Source organism: Engystomops pustulosus, chromosome 5 (genome assembly GCF_040894005.1).
Source record: "Engystomops pustulosus chromosome 5, aEngPut4.maternal, whole genome shotgun sequence".
NCBI lineage: Eukaryota > Metazoa > Chordata > Amphibia > Anura > Leptodactylidae > Engystomops > Engystomops pustulosus.
This window is the reverse complement of record NC_092415.1, coordinates 134,490,693-134,510,093: the sequence shown is the minus strand read 5'-3', so window position 1 is coordinate 134,510,093 and position 19,401 is coordinate 134,490,693. Positions and strand designations below refer to the sequence as shown.

The following is a 19,401-nucleotide window of genomic DNA, read 5'->3' as shown; positions in this document are numbered from 1 at the left end:
GACAATTAAATTTGGATAGTGCCTGTATGTGGCAGTCCAAAAAAGTTTTCAAACCAGAGGACCGGGTGGGTGGCCCTCCAGAAAAATTAAATACATAGAGTACTATACCTAGAGCCAGTTGGCCCTGGCAAAAAATAGCCAGGTTCCTCTGCTTTAGTGTACAAAGAGGAGGAGAAGGAGGAAAATGAGGAGGAGGAGTGCATATATTATTCAGGTTGAGCTTCTTTCACCTGGTGGAAAATGGAAATCCTGAGAAATCCAGGCTTTATTCATCTTGATAAGCGTCAGCCTGTCAGCGATGTCAGTCGACAGGCGTGTACGCTTATCGGTGATGATGCCACCAGCTGCACTGAAAACCTGCTTAGACAACACGCTAGCGGCAGGGCAGGCAAGAACCTCCAAGGCGTACAGCTCCAGTTCGTGCCACATGTCCAGCTTTGAAACCCAGTAGTTGTAGGGAGCTGTGTGATCATTTAGGACGATGGTATGGTCAGCTTCGTACTCCCTCACCATCTTTCTGTAAAGATCAGCCCTACTCTGCCGAGACTGGGGACAGGTGACAGTGTCTTGCTGGGGTGGCATAAAACTGGCAAAGGCCTTGTAAAGCGTACCCCTGCCAGTGCTGGACAAGCTGCCTGCTCGCCTACTCTCCCTTGCTACTTGTCCCGCAGAAATACGCCCTCTGCCGCTAGCGCTGTCAGAAGGGAAATACTGTTTCAGCTTGTGCACTAGGGCCTGCTGGTATTCATGCATTCTTACACTCTTTCCTCTCCAGGGATGAGAGTGGAAAGATTTTGCTTGTACTGTGGGTCCAGGAGAGTGAATACCCAGTAGTCAGTGCTGGAATAAATTCTTTGAACGCGAGGGTCACGGGATAGGCAGCCTAGCATGAAATCTGCAATATGCGCCAGAGTCCCAACGCGCAATAATTCACTCCCCTCACTGGCCTGACTGTCCATTTCCTCCTCCTCCAACTCCTCTTCTTCTGCCCATACACGTTGAACAGTGCGCTCCAGCGTCCGGGGTATGGAGAGTTGAACGCTGCGCATGGAGACATTGGTGGATGCTGTGGAGGATCGTGGAGGCGAAGGTGTGGTTTTCGCACGGGAGGTGTTTGGGCCGGGGTCCTGGGCAGGGGGCTGACTAGCAGAGGCAGCAGGTGACACAGGGGAAGGAGCAGTGGTGTGCCCGGCTGGAGGTGAACGGCCTTGGTTCCATTGAGTGGGGTGGTTAGCATTCATATGCCTGCGCATACTGGTGGTGGTGGTTAAGCTGGTAGTGGTGGAACCCCTGCTGATCCTGTTGTGGCACAGATTGCTCACCACAGTCCGTCGGTCATCCGGTGTTTCTTTAAAGAACCTCCAGACTTCTGAAAATCTAGCCCTCGCCACGGGAGCTTCACTACGTGAAACATTTGGCGCTGATGCACCAGCTCTGGCCCTGCCTCTCCGTCTGGCCCCACCAGTGCCTCTTCCAACCTGTTCTTCTCAAGGACTCGCCTCCGTCTCAGAAGCACTGTGTTCATCCGGCCTATCAACCCAGCTTGGGTCTTTCACCTCATCATCCTCCGATCCCTCAGTCTGCTCCCCCCTCGGACATCCTGCCCTGACAACTTCACCACTGTCTGACAACCGTGTCTCCTCATCGTCCGACACCTCTTTACACACTTTACACACTCAGCAGCAACCGGACAAGTGGTTTGTGACTCTGGGAAGGGTCCAGAAAACAGTTCCTCAGAGTATGCCGGTTCAAATGCCAAATTTTCCTGGAAGGGGGCAGACTGGGGGGAAGGAGGCTGAGGTGGAGGAGCTCTGATTTCGGTGACATGGGTGGACTGCGTGGAAGACTGACTGGTGGACAAATGGCTAGAAGCATTGTCCGCAATCCACGACATCACCTGTTCGCACAAAAAACACCAAAAAAACACAAAATTTACAGTTTACACTTTAATTTTGAAAATGTTGAACCCGAGGGCTAGGGGTAGAGGACAAGGGCATGGGCGTCCAACTACTACAGGGGTCAGAGGCCGTGGTCCTGGGCAGGGTGAGACACCACCTGCTGATGAGTGAGCAGGGGGACGCCGCAGAGTTACACTCCCTAGGTTAATGTCTCGTGCTCGTGGTAGAGCAATGTTGAGGCCAGAAAAAAAAAATTATAGTAAAAAAAAAAAATAAATCCGCAGACTGTGCCTAATTCAATGAAACCCCTAATAAATTGTCCCACTTAGGTGTTTGAGATGGATATGTGTGTCACTAAGAGCTAAACAGAACGTTCGCAAGACTCCCTGCAAATTCGTCACAATAAGGTACTAGCTGCACTACTAGTGCCAGCAAGGCCAGCCACAAGCAAATCAACAAAAAATAAAATATATAACGCTATTGTAGCCCTAAGAAGGCCTGTTGGGTTCTCGTATGGCTAGTTTCTAGCCTACACTGACAGCACACAACTGGATTTTGTGCTGTGCCTGATGACTTTGAGTTATAAAAAAAAAAGAAAATTAAAAAAAAAGAAAAAGCAGACTGTGCCTAATTCAATCAAACCCCTAATAAATTGTCCCACTTAGGTGTTTGAGATGGATATGTGTGTCACTAAGAGCTAAATATAACGTTCCCAAGTCTCCCTGCAAATTCGTCACAATATGGTACTAGCTGCACTACTAGTGCCAGCAAGGCCAGCCACAAGAAAACAAAAAAATAAAATATATATAACGCTATTGTAGCCCTAAGAAGGCCTGTTGGATTCTTGTATGGCTAGTTTCTAACCTACACTGACAGCACATAACTGGATTTTGTGCTTTGCCTGTGATGACTTTTAGTTTTGAAAAAAATTTTTAAGTAAAAACAAAAATCCGCAGACTGTGCCTAATTCCATGAAACCACTAATAAATTGTCCCACTTAGGTGTTTGAGATGGATATGTGTGTCACTAAGAGCTAAATAGAACGTTCCCAAGTCTCCTTGCAAATTCCTCACAATATGGTACTAGCTGCACTACTAGTGCCAGCAAGGCCAGCCACAAGCAAATAAAAAAAAAAATATATATATATAACGCTATTCTAGGCCTAACAAGGGCTGTTGGGTTCTTGAAGACTCACTCCTGCCTAACAGTAAGCTAATATAACAGCCTAACGCTATCCCTGCAGCAGCAGCAGCAGCTCTCTCCCTAACGGCATCCAGACAGAGAATGATGCGAGCAGCGCGGGCAGGGACTAGTCTATTCCAGGGTCACCTGATCAGGCCAGCCAACCACTGCTATCGACGTGTAAGGGTACCACATCATGCTGGCTGGAGTGCAGAGTCTCCTGGCTTGTGATTGGCTCTGTTTCTGGCCGCCAAAAATCAAAACGGCGGGAGATGCCATTTTCTCAAGCTGGCGAAGTATTCGTCCGAGCAACGAGCAGTTACGAGTACGCTAATGCTCGAACGAGCATCAAGCTCGGACGAGTGTGTTCGCTTATCTCTAATCATCACGGTAAGTGCCAAATCTCTATCTACATATGTCTGCTCGATATTTGAAATATATGATTGCTGAGCTCCTCTGGCTTCCTGCTATTGCAACTAGTGCCATCTAGAACTCCACAACTGACCTCCAGTTATACTTAGAGTGGAATGCAAGTCTAAAAATGAGCAGTGCCAGTGCTGTCATTTCTTCTGTGACTCATAGTAACAAGATAGACAGAAAAATGCAATAAGCTATTGTAAACCATTTTATTCAAGAAAGAGAGAGCAAACAAGAGAAAATTCGCAATCCAAAAGAATAGTCAATAATACAAGCCAGAGATAAAGTACTGAGAGATTAGCAGAAAAAGACAACCTCAGAAGTTTGAATAGAGCCAGCAAGAAATTTGACCAGCAAAAGGTGGAATGAGAGCTGGGAACTTATAGTGAGGAGGAACTCTGCCCCAAGTAGTAGAAGCAGACTGTAGAGAGAGGGGTATACAAAATACAAAAGACAGCTTGCCACTAGAGCCTAGTTCATATTGGCAGATGATTGAAACACTGTCAGCATCTTCCAAACCTAATAGAGCGAATCGAGGAAGATGTAGACACACATTACAATTTCTTTGTGCAAATTCACTCCAGCAGAGGTGCTGAGATCCAATGACAACAAACTTGTTTCTAAGGGACCCATATGACAACATTTATGGGAAATTATCTTCACACAGGTAATTAAAAAAAACAGAAATCTTTATAAATGGCAGATGAAATTATTTAAATGACAATGACCAAATGAGAATACCCCTGTAAGGTCTTTAGTGAAAAAAAAGTTTCCAAAACATTGCAAACACCTCTAAGCTATTTACGACACCTGGTAGGGGGCTGATGTGGTTTTGCTGCAATATTTACAACTTTTTTTTGCAATTTTTCAAAAAGTCACAACTTTCTCATCTGGAAACAGATGAGCATTGCAGAAAATGGGGCCATGGCAGACTTTGATGAGAGATTGGGGGTCATTTACTAAGGGCCCGATTCGCGTTTTCCCGATGTGTTACCCGAATATTTCCGATTTGCGCCGATTGTACCTGAATTGCCCCGGGATTTTGGCGCACGCGATCGGATTGTGGCGCATGCGTGCAACAGAAATCGGGGGGCGTGGCCGAACGAAAACCCGACGTATTCGGAAAAACCGCCGCATTTAAGAAAGGAAAATGTGTCGCTCGGGACGCGCTTACCTTCACTCAGACGGCCTCGGTGAATTCCGGCGCGTTAAAATGCTTTTCAGCGCAGCAGCGCCACCTACTGGACGGCGGAGGAACTACCTTATTAAATCCCGGCCGGACCCGAATCCAGCGCAGAGAACTCGCCGCTGGATCGCGAATGGACCGGGTAAGTAAATCTGCCCCATTGTCTTAAGCGCAGAAAAAGTACTGAAAAAAAAACAAGCGCCTAAAAAAAGTTGCAAATGAAGAAAAAGCCAAAACAAAGATTAGATTCATGTTTGCCATTGTATTTAGGTCAACCTTTGTTGGAGCTGTTCCAATTTTTTAGTCCATGGCTTTCAGGGCTGCCCATACTCTATTTCTTTGAAACCTTGCCCATGCACGTATACCTGTGTACTAATAGTTATGCACATATATTACAATATTACCAAAGGTCTAAGATGTTGGTTGTTTTGATGTTGCCACAGCTCACATTCTGTGATCATAAGGCCTCACTGTTATTTTGTATTTTAAACAAATTGTTAACGTCTTATTTTAAATATTTCAGTTATGGAGGATGGTCTTTTACAAGAAAGCTACAATCAATTGGAATTAATAAAACACAGGCAAAGGTTAGTCTATTCTCTAAGGACTTAAATGCATTATGTAGCTTGAAAACATCCTCAAGTTGGCTCCAATGAGGTTAGTAATATAGACTGTTCAATGGTGATTTGGAAATACTTCTAAATTTGCAGAAATATTTACGTTACCCTTTGGTATAAAATAATGTAAACTCCAACATAAAATACAAGTACAGATTACAGTAGATAATTACAGTAATTTCATTTACCTTGTGTTGCATTTTTAGTCCTGTTATTCATCATTATTGCAAAACAAAAAATGCTATAGGCCTTAAATGGGTTTTCCCATTTCCAACTCGTTGTTACTTGAATGCTGCAATTTGTTTGTATAAATTTAAAAAAATGAAAATCTCTTGAATTGTTCCCCTGAAGTTCCCATGGTAATCACTGCTGCAGCCCCAGCAGTTTTGTTGTGCAGTAACCCTTGGCGATTAACTGATTTTTTTCAAAGGCTGTCTTACTTTAACTGTTTAATGACAGCCATTTTATGACTTGAAGAGAACCTGTCAGGCACATTTAGCACTCATATTAAATATCTTTACTGTAGTAAGTAGCTCTGCATGATGATATTGAAATAAGTCGGTGGCTCCTGTGAATTATAAAAGGAACCCACCATTCTGCATGGTAATCCTATGAATCATCATTGTCAGCACGGTGTTTCTGAGCTGTCGCTAGTCAGGCTGCAACACCCCCTTTCTCCTCTGTCCCTGGTGTGGCAACATGACTGGTCAGGAACCGACTCAATTCACAGGATTATAAAGCATTTCAGTTTTAGAATTTGTAAATGTATTAATTTCTTTAAAAAAATCTTAATTATCTGCTTTGAAACAGGCAGTATTTTTGCTGAAATTAGTTACTAATTTACATTTACCATCTGATGTTGGCATCATTTTAAAATTGTCCTTTTTATAATTTCAATATTAGAAGGCATACAAAGCAAATAGAAAAGTTCCAAATTTTCAAGGAAATTTCTGAATTTAATTTTTTGGAATCATTTTTGTGTGAGCTAAATCACTTCTAATGAGCTTAGAAAGGCCTATGTTAGAAACCCCTAGAAATTGTTCCTTAAAGCTATTAAAGAGGTTTTAGGAAGCTTCAGGAGGTTAACAGTAATTAAAACAAAATTGAGGTGAAATTGAGAATGGTCTGCTTTTGTCTATTGCTATAGCATTCATTTAGACCTAAAATGTACACATTCAAATACTTATTCCATCTGCAACTCAGATATTACTTGTAAACTTGACCGCCTATCTTGTCTTTGTTGTACACCTCTTGTTATGTCTAGTAAATTAGAAAAGGGCAAAGATGGGAAAGATGGCAAAATAAAACAAAAGTTGTATTTTTTACTTATTAAAACCAGTCACTTTAACAGATCTATAGCAAATTCTATATATACTGTAATAAACCTACAATACTGCATTAAACCTAAAATCACCCCCTTTCTCTGGAACTGATACAAAATTAATTAAGCAAATAGATTCATAAACATGTTAGATATCACAAAAGTCCGGATCTATCAAAATATAAAAACGGTTATTCCCAGAGAGGATTGCCATATTGCAAAGTTGCATCCAAATGTCCAAAAGGCCATTTTTAGCCATTTTGCTACACACAAAAAAATTATAAAAAGTGATCAAAAGGTCACACAATCTTCAAAACAGTAGCAATGAAAACCTATCTTAAAAATAATTGCACCTGCTACAGCTCTGTACAACAAAGCATGAAAATGGTGAAACAAAGACATTTGTTTTCACACAGAAGGTTTTTAATGTCTTTAAATGTAGTAAAATATAATAAAACTGTATAAATTTGGTATCCCCTTGATTGTATCCACCAAAGAAATAAACAAGGCATGTCATTTGGTGTGCACAGTGAAAGGTGTAAAAACCAAACCCAAAAGAGAATTGCTCAAATGCATTTTTTCGCCAGTTTCACTACATTTGTATTTTTTGTGTGTTCCAGTATACATCATGGAATAATAATCACTACCATCATTGTGAAGTTCATCTTAAGACACAGAAAACAAGCCCTCACACAGCTCAGTACACAAATAAATACATTATAGATTTTTCAAGGTGGGAAGTAAAAAAATGGAAAGACAAAAACAAAAAAGGACCATGTCGTTAAAGGGTTAATAAAGTGGTAATGGGAGTATTTTGACCCCACTGGTTCTATTAAAAAGAGTAAACCAAAATGTTTTTTACAAAGCTTGCAGGGGTGGGACTAATTGTTGCATTTATTGGCTTTGGCCCGCCATCTAGCCTGGCTTTGTCTTATGTTTGCATTTTCAATAAAATGGTGTTTTGAAGAATTTTTGAGTGATTCTGTGCCTTTCCGAACATCCTCCTTTTTCTGGGGTTTACCTTGGACTATAACAAGTCCATGAAACACCCTCAACACTCCCATTATATGTCTCACACTGTAAAGCTCATACCAGTGTTGTTCCTGTTTAAACAACACAACCAAGGAGGTGAGTAATATTATTCACCTTATAGCTAATTACCTATTATCACCAAAGATAACCTTCCACTAGGTGTTGTTCTGTTTTTCTCCCTCTTTTGAGCCATTAATTAGAGAATGTGCTATTTTGTTATCTTGAGTATATTTAAGAATCTTGTCTTCACAGAAATACCCCTTTAAGGACCAGGCAACGTGTATCTTTTCCTGTATGTAGCTTTCTGAGGGCTTGTATACTATGTAACAAATTGTCCCTCCTAGAGACAGTTTTTCATATTATATGCTGTGTACACGGAAGGTAGAATAAATTCAAAATATAGAATTGTAGAAAAAATGATTGTGCAGCTTTTTTGTGGAGACTTTATTAGTTGCCCTGTACACTCCAATTGAAACATATTTTTAGTTGGTTTGATCACAGGGATACTAAATTTACATTTTTTGTTTATTTATGTTCTAATAGATTTTTAAAAAAATGTACTAAATAATTCTTTTTATTTTGCCAATAACTTTTCCATACTTCAGTGAACAGAGCTCTGTCAATTTTTTTGGGATCAGGTAATGTTTTAATTGCTAACATTTTGGGTAGTATTTGACTTCTTGATCACTCTTAAGAACTTTATTTGTTGTGAAATGGTGTAAAAGTGGCGATTCAGACATTTGAGTGCTAATTCCTGTTACAGGGTTCACTTGCAGGAACAGATCAGGACTTTTGGGATGCTGCACTTCCTGACATGTTTATGATTTTATTTGTTTATTTTTTTTTTATCAATTCTAGTGAAAACGAGGTATTTTAAATTGGTTTGTTTTTTTAACTTTTTTGATTTTTTTTTTTTTTACTCTATTTGTAGACTCCCTAGGATACTTGACATATACTGCAATATTACTGTTGATCTGTTACTTGTGATCTGAAACAGATATGCTATTGATCTGTTAGAATGACAGGCCTTGCCAGCACTAATTGTGGGTGTCAGCGTTGGGTGTTACCATGAAGAGGGCTCAGCCTTTGAGCCCTCCTCATACATCGTTAACAGCATTATGCAAGAAGGCTACTAGGACTTTTTAATTATTTAAATTCTAGCCTATAGAAGAAATAAGACCAGAATCAGCCCTGGACACATGCCCTGAGTAGACACCTAGCTTTGACCTTATAAATTTGTAGAAGCCATTACAATATCAAAATGCATTGTCCTGTTCTTTTAAATCGACCAACAAAACTACATTTTGCAAAAACATCCTTTTGCACCCACATTTCTCATATTCTTCTACAGTGTACAGCACTATTCCTAAACACACATAGGAACTGTAGAACTAAATGGTAGGTGTTTCTTTTGGCCTAATATAAAACATGGAAGCAACATTTGCTCTTTTTTATGATGCAAATATTTATATTTATATAGTTATTTCCTAAAGTATCTGATGATTTTTTTTTCTTTTTTTTTTAACTTCATAACAGTTGTAAGTCTTTCTTAGCGATTCATTTTTGTAATACTATGTCACATGTCGGTAAGGGGGTTAAAGGAACCTGTTACCAAGGACCTCATTTTCACTAAAGACAGAAGTTTATTACAGGTGCATTGTATATATGTATTTCTGCCCTCTATAAGCATTTGCATTACAATATAATTGTGTTTTATAGCTTACATTGAACAGAATTCTCTGTATAGTCCTAGCGGATGGGCTTTTGTTTGGAAGCATTTAAAAGAAAGAAAAAACATGTTACTTATCTGTTCTGTGCACTGTTCAGCCCCCACCTTTATGCTCCTGAACAACTCCTCCCTCCTACTCCTTCACTCACAGTAACAGAGTCCACAGTGTGGTGAGCGGGCATCAGTGGGGAATCTCTACAGGAGAACAAAGGTGGGGGCTCAGAGCTGAAGAATTTTCAGCACAGACAAGTCAAGTGTTGTTTTTTGAAATGCATCCAAACCAAAGCCAACCTCTGGAACTTAACAGAGGAGAAAGTTATAACACACAATTACATTGTAATGCAAATGCTTAGAGAAGGCAGAAAGGAATATATACAATGCCGGCGTAATATTCTTCTTTAGTGAAAATGTAATCCCTGTTGACAGGTTCCCTTTAAAGGAAATTTACCATAAAAATCAATGTATGGAGAGGTTTTAAAAGAGATTTAGTGGAGCCAGGCGCCAAAAGTTGTGCACAGGTATTGGATGCCTGAAAACCTTGAACAGTCCGACGAAAGTGCGATCCGCAGCCCTTAGTCAATAAGCCCCATACAGGTTAAAATTGGTAAGTTGGTAATGGATTCAACATTCCTTACTATTTGTACTAATCGATATTTATTGTACTTATTACATTACTTTATGGACATTACCTTTAATTTGGAAAGGTTACCTCTAATGGAGAGGTTACTTTTAATATACCGGTTCATCCATTTATTTATTTACTCATTATTTATTATTCATTTACTTTTTTTATTAGTCATCATCAATTCTTATTCTCACTACAGCCCCACAATACATATTCCGTCCTGCGCAGGCATCAAACTTTCTTCAGCGCTTTTACCCATTCAGTGCCACCACATCTCCTTTCCCGTTACAGCTGTACAGTGCCACTACACCTCACGCCAGTGCATTTTGCCTCTTCACTAGGGGGTGCCTTGTGCCTGCGCACTCGGCTCCCTCTCTCTCCCATGCTTGAGCCTAAGCCCGCGTTGCTTATTTATGGGGCGCACATACACCGACACCACAGATGCCTCCACTCATCTGGACTGGTAATAAACCCCCCTGGTTTTTTTTAGATGCAAACACTCTTTCATTTTTTTCTGTTTAAGCTACACCAGTGTATCACCTTCATTCCCTCTGCAGCAACACTACATTATCATCCACCATGTATTGATATTGATTGTACCCAATAGATACCAGTCCTAATTTATGCTTATGTTTAAGAATCAAGAAAATGAGCTATTATTTATATTTATATATTTTTTGAATTTATATTTTTATATTTATACGTATCTCCATTCATTGCAATGAGTATTCATCAGCATCATTACTACTATTCATCTACTATTTGCCTTCTATTTTACGATGTGCATACGCTTTATCAACTAAACTACACTAACTAAACTAATCCATTACCAATAGAGATGGGCATACTTATGTAACTTTGATTTACCCTATACGCCGGTAACACCCGCAGATCTCCGCCATCTTGCTGAGGATCGTAGCTCCCCGTGATGTCACCGGGGAGCTGAGAACCGTCGCCATGATAGGATCCAAAGACCCGAGTCTATTTCAGTTTAACCCCTTCATTACAATGTATGATCAGCACATTGTAATGAATGAGAAGGGAAATCTGTAGTATGACAGTATATGATAGGATCGATCAGACAACCTAGGCTTAACCCCTTAAGGACGCAGGGTTTTTCCGCTCATTTCCCGCTCTCCAACTTCAAAAATCCATAACTTTTTCATTTTTACGTGTACAGACCTGTGTGATGGCTTATTTTGTGCGTAACAAATTTTACTTTCCCGTAATGTTATTTATTTTAACATGCCGTGTACTGCGAAGCTGAAAAAAAATTCCAAATGTGGAGAAATTGAATAAAAAACGCACGTGCATCACGTTCTTGTGGGCTCAGTTTTTTCGACTTTGACTGTGCATATTCTTTGGTTCGGTGCGATCGCGGTGATACCAAATTTATATAGGTTTTATTGTGTTTTAATACATTTTCAAAAATTAAACGAATGTGTACAAAAAAGAATAAAAAAATTGCCATCTTCTGACGCTAATAACTTTTTAATACTTTGGGATACGGAGATCTGTGAGGTGTCAATTTTTGCGAAATGAGGCGACGTTTTCATTGCTACCATTTTGAGGTCTGTGCGACATTCTGATCATTTTTTATTTCATTTTTTATGTCATGTAAAAAGGTGTAAAAGTCGCATTTCGGACATTTGGGCGCCATTTTCCGCCTCGGAGGTCACCGCCGGCCGTAACCGTTTTTATATTTTGATAGATCGGGCATTTTGGGATGCGGCGATACCTAATATGTTTGTGATTTTTACAGTTTATTATGTTTTATATCAGTTCTAGGGAAAGGGGGTGATTAGAATTTTTTAAATTTTATTATTTTTTTTATTTTTTAAACTTTTTTTTTCTTTTTTTTTACACTATTTCTTAGACCATCTAGGGTACATTAACCATAGATGGTCAGATCGCTCCTACCATATACTGCAATACTTCTGTATTGCAATATATGGCATTTTTGCAGGTCATTCATTACAATGAGCCACTGGCTCATTGTAACGAATCTCCAGAAGCCATGTAGCCTCGTGTCAAAAGAAGACCCGAGGCTACCATGGCAACCGATCGCCACCCCCCGATGACGTTCGGGGGCCCGGCGATCGTAAAAAAGATGGCGGCGCCCGCGAGCCGCCGTCTTTTAAACGCCACCGGCGCCTTTGCCAGCGGCAATGACATGGTTATTAGCGGTGGGGGTTTTCTGCAAAATGCAAAAACCCCCACCTTTTTATGAAGAGGACTCAGCCCGTGAGCCCTCTTCATACACTCCTTATACCTCTGCGCCGTAGAGCTACGGCGCAGAGCGTTAAGGGCTTAAAGTACCCTAGGGAGTCTAAAAATATTTAAAAAAAAAGTTTAAAAAAAAATTATAATTAAAAAACCTAAAAATTCAAATCACCCCCCTTTCCCTAAAAAGGATATAAAATAAAATAAACAGTTAAAATCATAAACACATCACCAGGTCTGATCGATCAAAATATGATAACGGATTTTCACTGCGTGTAACCCCAAAATGGAAAACAGCGCCCAAAGCCGAAAATTGCACTTTTTTGCCATTTTGAAAAATATAAAAAATTCATAAGAAGGTGATCAAAAGGTCATAGAGTCTTTAAAATGATAGCAATGAACACCACCCACAGCTCTGTACACCAAAATATATAAAAGTTATTAGCGCGAGAAGATGGCATAATAAAAAAAAAAAAAAATTGTACAGGAGTACATTTTTTTAAATGTATCAAAACATTATAAAACCTACACAAATTTGGTATCCCTACTGCCATACAGTGAGGGACACTTCCCCCATACAGTGAGGGACACTACCCCCATACAGTGAGGAACACTACCGCGATAAAGTGAGGAACACTATATCCATACAGTGAGGAACACTACCCCCATACAGTGAGGAACACTACCTCCATACAGTGAGGAACACTAACTCCATACAGTGAGGGACACTACCGCCATACAGTGGGGAACACTACCACCATACAGTGAGGAACACTACCCCCATACAGTGAGGAACACTACCCCCATACAGTGAGGAACACTACCCCCATACAGTGAGGAACACTACCGCCATACAGTAAGGGACACTACCGCCATACAGTGAGGGACACTACCTCCATTCAGTGAGGAACACTACTGCCATACAGTGAGGAACACTACCGCCATACAGTGGGGAACACTACCGCCATACAGTGAGGAACACTACCGCCATACAGTGAGGAACAGTACTGCCATATTCCTTTCTTCTTCCCAGAGTTCTCTGCCCCACTTAAATTTTGTGCTCGTGGCCATTTTGCTAGTAAAGGGGGAAGATTTGAAATTTGTTCCCACAAATCACCAAAAACTTCGGATTCATGACGAATCAAAGTTTTCCTGAAATTTTAAATGAATTTAGAATCATTAGAATCTATCCGCCCATCTTTAATTACCAACCATTTTATAGTCTATGGGGCACATTTACTTACCCGGCCCTGCGGGATCCCCGATCCATAATGTCCGACGGAATGCACATCTGCCGTGATTCAAGAAGATTGTGCGCCCGATTTCCTGCTTGTGCCACTTCCCCGATCAGGTCTGCCAAAGTTCACCATCTTCCTCCCGGTGTATGTGAGTGCAATGGATTCGACACAAATTTAAACGTTAAATCCCACGCACCGTTGGATCGTCCGGCAGCCCGCCCCCCGATTTCTGTTGCATGAAAGCTGGCGCCAAAATCCGATCGCCTGCAACACAATCCCCGGCGCGATCCCTTTAAAGTTGGGGAAACCCGACGAATATGCAGCCCAAAATAAATAGGCCCCTATGTGTTTTTGTCTTGTTTACCTAAACCTGATGAAGACACCAATTCACCATTGAAACGCGTTGTCTTATAAAACAAAATAAATAAAAAACATTTCATTTATGCCAATATCGACTTCCGTCTTGGTTGTAGCGCATTGCACAACAACCCTTTTTCTTTTTTCCTTTACACCATGAAAATCAAGCATGGATAAACCAGGGACACTTACTCATAAATCCAGGCACTGTGACTTTGTTTCTCATGGCCTCCTTCCTTCTAAAATCAACCTTTCATAAGCCCTTCCATGCTGAAGATTCACTAGTTGTTAGACTGTCTCACAACCCCCCTTAGCTCCTGCTCGGCACTCACTCTCCCTCTGCCTGATGTAATCTCACTGCAGCTAATAAAGTTTCAGCACACAGCGGGAGGGGAAAGTGCTCCTTGCACACTGTCACAGCCTGTGCATCTGAAGCATGCAGGGGGTTATGAGAACCATCCCAGCAGCCCTTCAGTCTCATGAGCATAATTTTAAGAGTGGATTTTAGAAGGAAGGAAGCCATGAATTCCCACAATTAGGGTGCCTGGATCATTAATAAGTGCGCCTGATTTATCCCTGTTAAATTTTAATGATAGAGTTCCTTTAAAGGGAACCTGTCACCACAATAACACCACTAAGCCCACAAACAGTAACATTGTCAGTACCTGTCCAGCAACCGCGCAACCACAACCAGGCTTGGCGCAAGCTGTTAGACTAAGCAAGTAGTGGCAACCTCACCCTGAAATGTCCCTTAGGTTAAGGCCCTGACCCTACAAGATCACAAGGAAGACTTACTTCGTCTGGCAGCTGCTGGATGGACGAGTGGACAGGTAACAGGAATACTGAGATAGACCAATGTACACACAGAAACCTACACAAGTCTGAGACAGGGAAAGCAGATTAACACTGGGAGATACACAACACTGAGGGACAAACAACAAATGCAGACAGACAAGCAGAGTTGAACAAACCAGGTCAAAACCAAGATGGCGGAAAAGGTACAGAATTGTATAGCAAATAAAATGGTCGGTAGGCAAAGAAAAATTCAATACACAGAATAGCAAACAACACAATAGTAAGGGCACTAGAGAACACAGAAGATTGAATAACCAGCAAGGTTTGATGGGGGCAAGCAAGAATATAAGGCAGTTCCTCCAGCAGCACACTGGGAGAACTGTCCATCAGGCTATTAACCTTTGCAGGGCAGGGCTGAATGCAAAGAGCAGGATGTGGCTCAATTAAATCCAAACACAGAAACCTAAGTCACAGTTCACAAGAAGCACACAAATTAATGCCACCTGTTCTGCCAACTGTGGATAGAGGAAAGTTTTGGAACGGACATTACAGTACCACCCCCCCCCCCCTCTTTTATGACACATGGCACATATCTTGCATTTGGCCACAAAATCACAAACCTCTTGTGACCATGAGGGCTACAAGACACTTAGTGTCAGCAACACTACGGTGTTCCAGGTCCTTCCAGGACCCTGCGGCGAAGATTCAGGGGTACAAACAATCTGTCAGAATAGGTGTCTCTTGGTGCCAGGTCTTGACAGTTAGCGACAAACTTAGCAAAGCCATGATCAATGGTAGCAAGAACTTTATCAGAGCACAAGATTTTTCAGAGGCACTCTCAGAGGTATTGGTCTGAGCATTATCTTGTATGACCTCATACACTGGATCAGATAAGCTGAAATCCCCGTCCCTGGGGGTTACTTAGTCCCTGGAGAAATATTAGTCTCACAGTTGAGAAGCCTGTTCTAAGGTCTTAGGCTCAGGATGTCCCACTAACAGATTTTTTATAGCATAAGAGAAGCCCAATCTAAACCGGTATCTTAAAGCTCTTTTATCCCATCCTCTTGGAATGGACCATCTCCTGAGCAATAATCCTCCGCAACATGTTTTCCCTGATGTAAGGAAGTTAACTGGACTTCAGCAAAACTGGTTTTATGTGGTTCCTCACATAAAGACCCGAAAGGTAAAAAAATAGATCTACTGAAGACACCTCTGGGGCATCAGGTTCTAAAGAACATGCCAACTCCTGAGGGCTTCCACACATGAGTGACATGATATTGCCTACCCTCTGTGCGTCATTACCAGAAGACTGGGGCCTAATGAGGAAATACAGCTTGCAACTCTCCCTGAAGGAAAAAAAAAGTTTTCTGTCTCCAGCAAAGAGATGAGGAAGCTTTACCTTAGGCTCATGAACAGACTGACCTGAAATCAAAGGGAGGCGCTGTTCCTGCTGCTGCACACATTCAGACAGATCCTGAACCATGTGAGCCAAATTCTGTACCTGACTAACAATATCTTCCATGGCCTCCATAAAGTAAGTAAGGCTGGTTATTATGCCAAAAAGACCTGTCCAACAACCGCACAACCACAACCAGGCTTGGCGCTAGCTAAGGGACAAGCTGTCAGACTAGGCAAGTAGTGGCAAACTCACCCTACGACGTCCCTGCGGCTAAGGGATCGCTCTGAAAAGATGACAAGGAAGACCCTACAAGATGACAAGGAAGACTTACTTCATCTTGCAGATGCTGGATTGTGCAGCGGACAGGTAACAGGAATACTGAGATAGACCAGTGTTCACACATTTCTTGCAGCATGAATGAAAAATGAATTTTTAATACTGCTGCAACTTAGAAATATGCTACATATTACGGAAGGAGGTACTGTTTTTGGGCATGGGGGTTTAGTGTGTTGAAAGGTTCCCTTCAAACATTGCTATAGCTACTATATACTATGTAATATGTAACATGCATTCATATCTATCAGTAAGTTATCTATTTTGTGAATCAAAGATTTTTATTTTTTTTTTTAGGTATGGTACAGTCAGAATGGTTTCCATGTTTTGCCATCCTACCTGAATTTTCTAAATAATGTTATCTTGTGGAAAAATTTGCCATCCAATGCAGATTGGAGAAAGTATGGTAAAGTTATATTTTCTTTTTTTAAAAATGTTAATATACGATTATAAGTATCAAACATTTACCTAGGCATTTTTAACAAATTTCGTATGTAGTGGTTTAAAGGGATCCTGTCACCCGAGACCTCATTTTCAATGAAGACAGGTTTCAAAAGCCCATTACAGCAGCATTGCAAATATGCCTTTCTGCTTTCTCTAAGCATTTGTATTACAATATAATTGTGTGTTATAACTTACCTTGCACCCTGAGAGAATCCTCTATTTAGTCCTAGGGGTTGAGCTTTTGTATTGATGCATTTGAAAAAAACAACATTTAACTTGTCTGTGCTCTAGACTGCTCAGCTCTCAGCCCTCACCTTTCTGCTCCTGTGGCGCATGGCCCAACTGTGCTCTGGAACGCCCCTTTATGTGCAGGATTTTTTGGGTATAGTGCAGCGGACACCATGTAAATACATGTGCAAGCAGTTTGCACTAAAAAGTACATGCAAAGTCAGACAGAAAGCTTTAATAAATGTTGGCCAATATATCTTATGGAGAACTGACTTGAAAGACAGACTTCATGAACTATACTATGACATCTATCACATGTAGACATCTCACTGGAGAAGTGCTCGAGGGGGTGTACATCTCACCTAGGTTGCTACGTAGTGTGAGATGGTAAGTCCAGGATTGATCTGTTGCTCAGCAGTATTATGCTGCTGAGTTGTTGTTTAATCTTGCCGGGCCTGGATTTACATGGAGTGGCAGGTAGGTTTGGTAGTGGGACTTGCCACTCCCTCCCCTCGATCCAGTTCGGGTTTTGGATCAGGTGAGCTCTGCTCCTAATCAGCCTGTGAAGGTAAAAGCTTTCCAAAGCTTGCAGGTCTGGGCTCTCAGCCAGGAAACAGCCTATGTGGGTTTGGAGGAGCCCTGCATCTTCCTGTCTATGCGGCCGCTGTGTTTACGAGTGTTAGATAGGTGAGACAACCTGTTAGTAAGCGCCCAGACGGGTAGGTCTTTTGTTTGAACTTTTAAAAGCACGGTGTTGCTGTATTTATGTTTGCTGGACTGTTTATGCTAAAAATAAACGCCAAGTTGATCTTTTATACATCTACGTCTGCTGTGAACTGTGTCCTAACACACCATCCCCCGGGAAGATCCCTACAATTGGTGCTGCGGAGCGGGCAAAAACGGTTGCTAGGGGCAACGGTGTGTATCAACTTGGCTACAGCTGCTTATGTCCTGGGTGAAGACTGCTACTTCACTCCAAAAACAGACAAGCGCCATGGAGGAGATGTGGAAGCAGTTTATGCAAGTGAATTTGCAACAGCAGCAGGCTCAGACAGCGGCTAACCTGCGCCATGAACAAGCAATGGCTCAACAACAAAAACTCATCGAGCTCCTGATAGCTAAGCAAGAGGCGTCTGCAGAGGCTAATCCACAGCCAGCGGTGGCAGCCGCTCCAGAGACTTTTTATGTGAGACGGGCTGTGCAGCGAGCGCTGCAAAAGATGACTGCTGAGGACGATGTTGAGGCCTACCTAACTGTCTTTGAGCGTGTGGCTGAGCGAGAGAAGCTACCAGCTGCTGAGTGGGCAGAGGTCATTGCGCCCTATTTAACAGGTGAACCTCAAAAGGCCTACTATGACCTCAGTGAGCAGGAGGTCAAGGACTATACTCGGCTAAAAGCAGAGATACTTGCCCGACTAGGAGTTACCGCTGCTGTCCGTGCCCGGAGGGTACGCAACTGGAACTACAGTCTGGACAAATCTGCGAGGTCCCAGATGTATGACCTGATCCATTTGGCAAGAAAGTGGTTGGAGCCAGACACCTCTACTCCTGCACAGATCCTAGAGAGGGTCGTGATGGATCGCTACCTCCGAGCACTGCCTGCTGACCTGCAACGCTGGGTGGGACAAGGTGATCCTAAGAATGCAGACGAACTTGTCAACCTTGTGGAGAGGTTCCAAGCGACTGAGGACTACCTCCGTGATGTTCCTGCAGCTTCTTCACCTCCCCGGAGTGCCAGGTCTGTGCCGTCACCTGGTAAGAGACTTCCATCGATTGGGGGAGTGTGGAGGGGTGCTGATCGAGGGAAAAGGGCTCAAGAGGTATCTCAGGGGCAAAAGACTGGCGATGGTCCCGGGTGGCCAAGTGGCCCTAAAAAGGACTCCCTGCCAGGGAGACCAGGCCCTATCAAGTGCTGGAGATGCCATGAGGTGGGACACGTGTCTGCCCATTGCCCCCTTACCTCTGAGCCAATGGAGTGTGACGCTAGCCGGCGTCAGTCGCTATTTGCGGAACCATCTTGTGTTGCAGTTCCTGGACTAGAGACTGAACCGCAAGTCTGCAACATTACCATTAATGACTTCCCTGTTAAGGCGTTGCTGGACTCAGGAAGCCTTGTAACCTTGGTGCATGCCAGCCTGGTGGCTGGGGACTTTGGGTCAAAAAAACACATGAGTGTGGTTTGCATACATGGTGATACAAAAGTTTACCCTATAGTGCTGGCTAAAGTCGGGACTGAACTAGGCTCCGTACAGTATGAAGTGGGTGTGGTTAAAAACCTCATGCATAATGTAATATTGGGACGAGATTTTCCGTTGTTCTGGGCTTTATGGGGAAAAAGAAAAACCCCCGAAAGGAGTGAGAATACCCCTAAGGTTGTT

General features: G+C 42.2%; 1 protein-coding gene across 4 annotated transcripts in view; it reads left to right on the top strand.

Moving 5' to 3' along the window:
- Window positions 1-19,401, top strand: part of ABCA13 (ATP binding cassette subfamily A member 13) — a 590,340-nt gene that overhangs the window by 415,849 nt on the left and 155,090 nt on the right. For all 4 annotated transcript variants that reach the window (XM_072153102.1, XM_072153100.1, XM_072153098.1 and 1 more), the window contains 2 exons: window positions 5,207-5,270; window positions 16,650-16,758. In XM_072153102.1, coding sequence (XP_072009203.1) covers window positions 5,207-5,270; window positions 16,650-16,758 — 173 coding nt within the window. The remainder of the gene's footprint in view (window positions 1-5,206; window positions 5,271-16,649; window positions 16,759-19,401) is intronic.